Below are 11,081 nucleotides of genomic sequence, written 5' to 3' on the forward strand. Positions count from 1 at the left end.
ACAGAAAAAAATCAAAATTAAAAAGCAGAAAGGAGGGCAAACAAAGATCTATCAATTAAATACCTATTTTAAAGAAATATCTAGAACATAACAAAAACTCCTAATATTTACCAATAAGGTTTCTTAGTTTTCTTATAGTCTTCTCTAGAATTAGAAGAGAATTTGTTGTTTAATTATGGGAATGTGATTTAAATGACTTTGTCTTTAAAATAATTACAGAATTTGAGAGCAATGTGCACACATGTTTATTTTATAGACATATTCTAAAACTAAGATGTATAGTATAGAATACCTTTTCTTTTTTTAATTTTTATTTATAATAAGGATTTTTTTTTTTTTTGCTCCGAATGCCTTTAGGCCAGCTTTGGCTGACTGGAGTGTTGTGGGGATCGAACTACAGCAACCTGAGGCTGACAGCTTTGTGGAAGCAGTCACTTAAAGGACTGAGCTAGGGCCAGGCTTCCTTGGAAGGGTTTTTGTACATGGATCTCTAAATACCTATTAACACATTCACGGGTATATAGAATTAATATTGTATAGAGTATTAGGTATTAGTCAAGATTCATTATTTTTGCATATGAATATCCAAATATCCCAGAGTCTCCTTGTCCTTCAGTTACGTTTGTACTCTTACCAGTGATTGGTTGATCTCCCTCTCACTGGCCTGTTTATGGACCTGCTTTTGCCTCCATCTAAGTGTTTATCAATTTATCGGCACTCTTCTCTTGTCCTATATGGATGTTAAGTCTTATACTTGGGCGATATGAAGCTCTTGCTCTGTTCTTCCCCAGAATTGTTTTGGTGGCTTTATTCTTCTACCTTTTCATGTGAATGTCAAATTAGGCATTGAAAGGTGAGATTATGGAAAGTTCACTGAAATTTTGATTTAATATTGCATTTTTACACAAAACTGTGGAGCATTTATTTAGATTTTTAAAAAATCAGCCATGTTTCATATTCTTCAATATAGAACTTCTTCACAAACTTTGATATATAAGCACTACTTTTTAAAAGTGATTTTGTTAATGGCATGCTTGTATCTAGAACCGAAACTTATTTGTTAATATATAGGCACATGATTGACTCTTGCTTAATTCCTTCACATTCTGCTATCTTGTATTTTATCAGCTTTCTGTGAAGAAATACCTGGGAACAAACAATTTAAAGAAAGGTTTCTTTTGACTCATGATTTCATAGATTCCAGTCCTTGTTGATTAGTTCTGTCACTGTGAGTGTCAAATAATGTAGAACAACATGGGAGAAAGACACAGTAAGCGAAGCCACTCATCTCACAGCAATTTGAAAAGAAAAGAGCTAAAGAAGAAGGGGCCAAACGTAGTCCTCAAAGTAACAGCCTCATGACACACTGCCTTTGTGTAGGCACCACAACGTAGGCTTGCTTTACCTCCTGAAAGGCTGCAGACTTATTCTCCTCAGTGGAGTGAGGGACTTAGAACCCTCACGATAAGATTGCCTACCAGAAGCCCAACACTGAACACACAGAGCTACTCGGGGTCATTGCGGTCTGAACCAGAACACTTGCTTAAATCAGTCATGTTTGCCCCACGCCAATGTTGATTTCTACACAGTGATGTCATTTGCAAAATAAGACCACTTTTCCCCCTTTGCAGTATGTATGCCTTTTCTTCTATATGAATTTAAAACATGACTGAAATATAATACAGAATCTGAAGATTAATTTTTTTATAAGCTGATCACTAAGTATCATGTTACTTTTACTCTTCTTTGGCAATTTCAAGAATACCACGTATTTCAAATATTGATGAACATATTTCACTTCTTTGGGGCTTGGTGACAATCATCAATAGAATAGCACAGACCCATTTTAGTACGTTTAAATTTTTCAATGAAAATACCTTCTTCTCTTAAATCTTAAAGAAAATTACTAAGTTCAGATCGTCCACAGTGTACACTAGTTGACATACTATAATACAGTGGATCAACTACTTGAACAGACCTAGCCTTTTATATCTCTAAAAATAAAAGAAACTTATTAACTTCAGATCTTCACATTCTTCTGCAAGTTAAACATTGTCACATTTTTTTTTGCTTTATACCAGATGTAGACAGTGTGCAATAAATGAACCACTTAAGTTAAAGTCCTATACCTACCTACCTTTAATAAGTTACATTTGCATATTTACCATATTAGAGTAAATTTACTCATCTTATCAGTTTATTGTAATACTATTTCTATACCAACATTAACATTTATTTTTTTAACAAACATTGTTACCCTCTGAACAAATCAAATTACTGTGAATCCACAAGTGTTTTGATGGAAGTTAAACATCACAATCAAGTTCCTGCTTGTGTCATTTTCTCTCTCACCAGAGGCTGAGGGGTTGGCCCTGCAGATGCATCCTGGCCAGGTCCTCAGTGGCAGAGTGCAGGTGCCAGTGAGACTTGTGGAGCTTCTTCACTTCCTTCGGTGGCTCTTGCTCAGCCTCGGGTTTGAAGAGTTCCATGCATAAGACCCCTCTTTCATTGCTTCTCAAAGTTCTTCGCATCCTGAAACAGGCCTAAATGCCTTTCTTCTCAAAGTGATGACATTGTATTAGGACATTCACTGTGCTGATCCTCTATGATGCTCGTTGGTACCTGGGAATCTGAGCTTGGTGGCACTTGAAATTCCAGGTGCAGCTTGAACTACTAGTGCAAGCCATCTAGCAGTTACATTCTCAGCCGGCGCTACCCATTAAGCTGATTTCCTGTATTTTAATTTTTTGTGTTGTCTTTCCCTCATTTGGTTTTATGTAATACAAACCTCATGAAATGAATTACATTCTGTCCTCTGCTGTTTCCTAAAAGAAGTAATATAAGTTATTTGGTAGAATTCATGAGCAAAACCATCACAGATTCAATCTTTTTTTTTTATTTTTGAGATTGTTTTCTTGAATTGTCATTTTTGTCATTTTAATTTATATGGGAATTTTCAGGTTATCTCTCCTTACTTAGCTTTGGTAACTTGCATATTTTAAAGAATTCTTCCCTTTAATCTATGTAGTTGATTTACATAGCTAATCTACATAATTTAATGGGCGTAAACATATTCATTTAGCTTTTGCTTTTACTTTTTCCCCTGTTTTCTTTTCAAAATCATTGATTTGATTTATATTTTTTATGTCTTATTGTGTTGGGAGTATTTATGTAGCTGTTGTTTTTTAATTTTTAGTTCTCATCTTAAAGAGGACAAAACAAATAATAAGAACAAAGACATAAACAAAGCAAAATAAAACAATAAAAATGGTACAGAATTCCAAAACAAGAATAAAAAATTTAAAATGCTTGTTATACTATATATTGCTATCATCAAATTTGTTGCTCAGATGACCAGATACAGGCATGTAAGATTGATCACACAAACATTCACTCTGCCTTTCAATAAACATTAGTGTTTTAACTTGTCCTTTTTATTTTTTCATTTTTGAATTTATTTAAAGGGAGTATAAAAATAATAGATGAGACATTAGAAATTATACACATTTATAAAAACAAGAAGAGGGCCAGCCAGATAACTCAGCAGATTAAAACACCTGCTTAGGCAGACACAGGGACCAAGGTTCGATCCCCAGTGTTCTGTGCCAGCCCCACCGTTGAGGTGTGCTGAGATAGCTACTGAGACTAGGCACGGCGGTGCGCACCTGCAATGCTAATGCTTGGGAAGCTGAAAACAGGAGAATTGTTATGAGTCCAATCTGTGTAGTGAGACCCTATAGACCTTGTAGACACTGTACTAAATACCTAAAAAGAGAAGAAAGGTATCCAACAATAGTTGTTATATTGCACGTTGCTGTCTTCAATGTAATTGTTCAGATTACACATATTAACATATAAAATTGGCCAAAGTAAAAATTTTAGACATTAACTGCTACCTTCAAGACAGATAGAATTCAATAGTACAATCATCTTGGTGATCCTGTCTGTATACTTACATGATTTCTCTCTTCTGTTTTTTCCTACCTATTCTCTTTCCTTCATCTTTATTGTTTACTCCTTATGGTCTGTTTCTTTCCATTTTACTATATCTTTTGTACCTTTCATATTTTTGCCTGTTTAATTGTTTATTCAATGACAGTATCTATAAACATTTACAAATCTGAGAATTTAACTATACCTATAATAGGATAATGGGATATTTGGTTCTTAACAAATAGATACAGTATAGCTATTGACTACTCTCCCCTCTCTTTCCCCTCTTGTCCTTACTTCTGGCTCCTATTTCATTATATAGGACCATTCTCTCATTGGCCTAAGGGAATATTAATGGATAACTTTTACTATTTTAAGCCCACTGGAGAAAATTTCAGATTTTTAAACACAAAAAGCAAGAGAATACAGTCCCCCCCCCCAAAAAAAAAATAGCAAATCTTTCAGGTTCTTACTCTAGCAAGACAATACAATGTTTACACATGTGGGTCTGATTTATTTCACTTATGAGTACAGTCTCTACCTGAATCCATTTATCTATAAAAGCCTCAAGTTTATCTTTCTTTATAGCAGAATAACATTCCATTGTACAACAATAACACTTTTCTTATACATTCCTCAGCTGATGGGCATTTGGGTTGTTTCCAAGATTTATCTATGACAAATTCTGTTGCTACAAATATGGGTGCACATACATCATTGTGATAGGAGGTTTTTAGTTCTTTTAGAAAAATACCCGGAAGAGGAATAGGTAGGTTCAATGGAAATTCGAATCATCATTTTTTGATGAATCTCTATGCTGATTCCCATAGTACTTGTATCACTCCTCCAGTAGTGCAGAGTCAAGAGTTCCTTTTTCCCCATAGTCTCTCCAGAATTTGTTATCAGTTTTTGTTGTTGTTGTTTGTTTTCCTTCAAAAGTTGAAACTTACATTGTTGACTTTAGGTTTTTCTTATTTTGTAAGACAAGTACCTGACAGGAAATTCTTCTAAACATAGCTTTGGCTATAATACATTTTGATATATTGCATTCTCATTTTCTCTTAGGTCAAGATATATATTTATTTGTTGAAGAAAAGTTTATTTCAGTTGCATTTTCTCTTCTTTACTAAAGGAGAGATAGAAAAATAAATGGACTCTCCACCACACTATATTTTTAATGAATGTTAGCTGTCTTTAAGTGACCTTAAGCCTTCACCCTGCATGAACTCACCCCTGATCCTTCTTTCAAGTATAGATATCTAATGACACTATCAAGTAACTTGAACTAATTGATACTCCTAGAAAATCCATACATCAAAAGGAGCATAAACTTTGTCCCTTCCTTTCTTCTCTCCTTCCTTCCTTTATTTGCAGCTTCTGGGAGTTAAACCCATAGCCATGGATATGTCATTCAAACATTCTACCACTGAACTATACTGCCAACCTTAAAGATATGTTAAAGTTTTTTTACATATGTATTTTCACTTTGATCCATGAGTTATTTGTGGGTGCCCATTTTAATTTCCAAGTATTTCCATTTCCCTAATATCATTTTGTTATTGATTTTTATTTGGCCATTTTATGGTCTGAGAATGTACTCTATATGATGTTTTTAATTTCTTATTTTTTTTCTTTAATGACCCAAATATAAGTTACATTGATGAATTTTCCATTTGTACCAAAAATGTGTATGCTCCTTTTGTTGAATGGATTGTTCTACAAGTATCAATTAGTTCAAGTTACTTGATAGTATCATTAAACATCTATATTAGAAAGAAGGATAAGAGGTGAGTTCATGCAGGCTGAAGGCCTAAGACCACTTAAATCCAGCTAACACTTATTAAAAATACAGTGTAATGGAGAGTTCATTTTGTGTTAAAGTTTATTTTTCTGTGTTTAGGGAAATTTACTACCATCCACATAGTTGCGAGTGTTCATGTGTGAGCTTCTTTGATTGCAGGTATCTCCTGAACACACTTGGAGCAAAGCAATGCTCTTGCCCCCACTTCTAAGATTTTGTCCCTTTGAATGATCTTTACATACTTTCTTACAAATATATTTTGTCCATTTCACTTGCATAGGCCATTCTTAAAGCTTATTTTGCACAACGGTGGATTCAAAAGCAAGAGTTGAAAAACAAGTAAACCTACAAATTGCTTACTAAATAGTTGCATGTTATCTGTATCTTGAAATTTATGTCAATTAATATAATGAATATATGTGATTGGAATAAAAGTATCTATATAGTTGTCCATTTTCCTAATATACAATGGACAAGAATAAGAACATTATAAGGCTCTGAGAAGATTAAATGAAATAACACATGAAAAGCTTGAACACATAGTATATGGTCAAGACTGAGATTAGTACTGGAAAATTAACCTGGGAGAGAAAATTTCAAGTTCAGCCTGTAGCATGGCTTCAGTTTACTGCTTTTAGTCAGGTTAATACTGAACATCATAAGCAAAATCCCATTTAAAAAGGTTTCAGAAAGAAAGAGCCTGCACCAGGAGTACTGGCTCAAACATGTAATCACAATAGTTAGGAGGTTGAGGGATGTGGATCATGACAGGTCCAAGGCTAGCCTGAGACAGAGAGTTCAAGATCAGCCTGCACCACCTAGTGAGACCATGTTTGAAAGAAGAAGAAAAATAAAAGTAAAGAAAACAAAAAGCCTTCAAGGAAAGATAGGACAGAGGAGATATTGGTGAGTGAAAGATTATTGTTAAAAAGAAACAATGCATTGGATCAGGGCAGCAGGAAAAATGGCCTGAGTGCATATCAGGAAGATCCCACCCTTACAAACTGAAGGATGAAAATCTGTAAGATTTGTTTTGAGAAGAAGTTTTCAGGGAAACCTGCTTTAGAAAGGTCAGGTAAAGAATTGGTTCCTTGGGATTTCTTTTGCAATGTTAAGGGATCTATGTACTTAGATACCCCTGCAGCAGCAGTTCCAGGGGAGCCTGGCTACTACCAGAGCCATCAGCAGATCTCAGTGTCCTTCATGTGGTGCTCATTTCATAGGCATGCACAATATAAAAGTTTAGTGTGCAGATTTCCACCCAGATTTCAGAAGAAGACCTCTAGGCATTTTGCTTCTGAGAGGGTAGTTTGTGAAGGCATAAAAGTGAAGTGGCAAGCCCAGGATGTTGGACTGTAGTCTCTGAGGAAATCCATAGTCATGGGCAAAGCATCCCAAAGGGAAGCTGTGAGGGCTACAACCACCAGCCTTAAGGCAAAGCAACACAAACCTTTAAAATTCATGTCTTGCCGCATCTTGCCCTAGATGCTGGACTTAGAACTACAGAACATGATGTTGGCTTTTCTGGGTTTCAGTCTTGCTTTCATCTCGTTGGTTTCCTTCCCATATTCCTTCCTTTTGAAACAGGAAAGGTGATCTCTTGCTGTTGTAAATCACCCGAGTTTACCTGATTTTTGATTTTACACAGGCTCACAGCTATGAGCTTGCTTGGAACCTCAGAGGAGACCTTGGGTTTGGACTTCCCAGTAATAGTGAAACAGTTAAGGTTGTGTCAACTCTTAACGATGAACTGGACATGTTTATTTTACATAAAGACATGCATGTGAACCTTTCTGTGGGCCATAGGTAGAATGTTACAGTTATATAGATATGTCCTGAAAGGTGCTTTTGCAAAGTAATTTGATTTTGGTGCAGAATGACTACCTCGCTGGTAGGAAGTGTGGCCTAGTCAGAGGACAGGAGTCACTGAAGATGTGACCTGGGGTGTATCTCCTTTCCTAGCTCCTCCTCTTGCTCTCTGCTTTCTACCTGGCATGCTATGAGCATCTTTCTTTGACCATTTTCCTCTGCCAAGCCATTCTGCTTTGGAGCTGGTGGACTTTGTGTGGAAATGTGAAACAAAAATATGCTTCTTTTTAAGTTGTTGAAGTTGCAAAATAGGAAAGTGACTAAGACATATAGTGTATAATAGTTGATAGTCTACTTGTTCTTGTAAATTTTCATTTTATTTCAAAACAGAGATTGGTATGAAGGAAAAAATTACATGACAATTCAAATAACATAAAATTCAGACATAGATATGAGCTCTATATGTGCTATTTCCATTTTAGCATAGTATACTATTTATTTGAAAGCCCTGCCCTAATCCACTCATTTTAGTTATGAACCTGAAGGTAGTGACTCAGAATTACACTGGACAAGTGTGTTAGTTACTTTTCTCTCGTTGCTGAAACAAAATATCCAATGCCCTAAATTGTGGAAGGAAAGGTTTATTTCATTAATAGTTTATAGAGGTTTTGGTCCATAATCAGCTGGCTCCAAAGCAGGGTGGTATGTCAGAGAGAAAATAGTTCATGGCAGGGGAAGAAAACAAAATAAGTGAGTCCAAAGAGGGAAAACAAGCCTCTTTTCCTCCTTTATACTGTAAGCAAGCTACTCACCCTAGGGTGGCACCTCTATGCCCTAGAATGTAGCAATGCCGAGTTTTTGCCAAGCTTCTAAACTGTTCAAGTTGATACAGTGCGTCAGCCCTTACAGCACGGTCAGACACTTAAAAGTCCTGTGCAAAGAAAATGAGATTGTAGTGTTCACTATAAAGCTCATAGAGTATTTTCAATAGGTCAGGAATCAGCATAGTGTTTTCTGCCTTCCTGACTCACGTATATGACCACTGTGGCATACTCTGAATTCAAGATTCTCTCCTCTCCAACTACCTTCCCTGGTTCCTTTGATATTCCTTTGAGGACTTTATTGACTCTCTGTTTTCTTTACCTTAAAACAGGTGGGCTCTGCATTGCTCAGTCGGTGCGAATACCCCAAGAACGGAAAGACAGGGCTACTGACTTCGACGGAATTATCAAACAGCTCTTGGACACTCCCAACTCCCGAGCAGTCGTGATTTTTGCTAACGATGAGGATATAAAGTAAGGCTCATTGATGGAACTCATCTGTGTGCATGCTGCAGATTTAAAAGTCGTATCCAGAAGCTGGAAAATAAAGGGAGAAGTAGCATAGGATGAAAGCTATAATCATACAGTGGTAGTGTCTACATCCACCCTCTACCTCAACCCAGGTGGTTACAGTTAAACCCCGAAACAGCACCATGTTGTTGTCATGTGCTTTCTTTCTCTTAGAAAATAAATGCATTCAATTACTGGTAAAAAAAAAAAAAAATTAGAGACCATTTTAAAGGGCTAGTTTATTTTAAAATATATCCCGATATATCAGACTTCAGTCAATTATTTTCATTACTCTAAAAAGAAAATATTCTGGTTTTATTATGAATGTTTCACAGCCAGAATGGTCAGAACAAAATTTATCTTAATTCCACATTCTCCAGTCCACTTTTTCCCTTTTCCTTCCTCACCTAGATGTTACTTGAATTAAAAAAAAAATCTGTTTGTAATTTTTTGTGTGTGGGCTGAGCCCACCCTGAGGGGTCTGTGTGTAATCTGATTTGCCCTTTTTCCCTAGTTCCTTGCATTTGTAGCCAAGCCAAGTAGAGCCAAACTTCTGAAAGCTTTCGAGAACAAATATATACTCAGCTTTTTTATTGTTAGTAAATCATCCAAGATCTAGTTTTCTCTGTTTACAGTAAATGATAGTTGTACAGACTAGGTTGAAGAGTAAAATAAAAGAAAATCTTTGAAGTTATCCTTTTATATGTAATGGCACATTATTATTCTCTATATTCTATATTTGTAGTTATTTCTTTCTGTGTCTTGCTGACTCTGTCTCTGTCTGTCTCTGTCTCAGTCTGTCTCTCTCTCTGTCCCTCTCTGTCTCTGTCTCTCTCTCTCTGTCTCTCTCTCTCTCCCCCCATAGAGTGATATATGTAACGTACTACATTATCTATATCTATATATCTAGATATAGATATCATCAGATGATCTAGTTCTGTATCTAAATAAATACATCACCTTGTTGCTTGTCTTTTTGTCCTTTTTCTGAAGTAGTAGGAAAGAAACCCTGGGGCATTCTATGACTGATACATGCTCATTGGTTTTCATTTTAGTTTTTAGACAGAGTCTCCCTTAGTTGCCTCAGTCTGCTGAGTAGCTGGGATTACGTACTGGACCATGTGCGGACCTTGTTTTTCATACATAGCGTTTTATTAGAGGACACTGAGTGTCACTACCTTTAGATCTATTCTGTCTTTTAAAAGCTATACAGAATTTCATTTTACATAGGCACAACAATTTATCTAACTGCCCCATGTTGTTGACACAAGTTAGATTACAGACTTTTGTAATTATAAGTGATATTAATTTTCCTGTCCATAAATCTCTATGCATAATATCAATGCAGAAATATATAGAAGTATAGTGTGTTACATAATATGTAAATATATGCTATTAATAGAACACAAATATGAAATATATAATTGTGTTATTTTGTGTATTTTATTGGCATTTGTAAGCTAAATTCCTAGAAAATAAAGTGATAAGGTAAAGATGTGTTATTTTTTTAAAAGTGTGAGTACTGTCCCACAGAGACATGGCAGTTTATACCTCATTGCCATGAAGGAGCTGCATTTTTAATTCATCAGTTTCAGACCCTAAAATCACATATCACTGGGTTTGTTGATGTGTATCTTTTACCAAGTGAAATGGAAGTGAATGGACTATTTTCCTTCTTACTTTTTTTTTTTTTGTCATTGTCATTAGCCTGCCAATCTTGTGTGTATCCCCGTTCCTTGTATTCGACACACTACCCTAACTTCATCCATCTTCCAAGTTTGAGGCTCTGATTAAGGTGGTGGTGGCAGAAATGATGAACAGAGAAATATTGAACTGGTAAACTGAGATTAGTCAGCTACTTAGATGAGCATTGTCTTACCTTGGACAAATTCCTTCCAGTGACTACCACCTTCTTTGAGTGTCATTTCTCCTATCAGTAAAATGAAAATACTTTTAGGCCCTCTTTAGGGACATCTTGCCAGTCTCATCCTTCTAGTATTCTTTCTTTCTGAACACCCTCAGCCTTTAGTATCTCAAGCAGAGGGGCTCTTTGCATAGTATTCCCTCTTTTACAGGTCTTCATACCTTCTTTTCCCCCCAACGTGAAATGTTTTGTCCCCACTTCAGCATCCCAGAGGTGGCACCAAGATAATGAAGTAGGGAAGGAAAATCTCTAGTGTCATCTTTGTCAGAGACTTCGATGAACA

At 35.9% G+C, this 11,081-nt stretch overlaps 1 protein-coding gene across 2 annotated transcripts in view; it reads left to right on the top strand.

The window, feature by feature from the left end:
* Positions 1–11,081, top strand: part of Grm7 (glutamate metabotropic receptor 7) — a 986,583-nt gene that overhangs the window by 506,523 nt on the left and 468,979 nt on the right. For both annotated transcript variants that reach the window (XM_023719803.1, XM_004635231.1), the window contains exon 3: positions 8,697–8,838. In XM_023719803.1, coding sequence (XP_023575571.1) covers positions 8,697–8,838 — 142 coding nt within the window. The remainder of the gene's footprint in view (positions 1–8,696; positions 8,839–11,081) is intronic.

Source organism: Octodon degus, unplaced genomic scaffold (assembly GCF_000260255.1).
Source record: "Octodon degus isolate 3935 unplaced genomic scaffold, OctDeg1.0 scaffold00071, whole genome shotgun sequence".
In the NCBI taxonomy this organism is placed as follows: Eukaryota; Metazoa; Chordata; class Mammalia; order Rodentia; family Octodontidae; genus Octodon; species Octodon degus.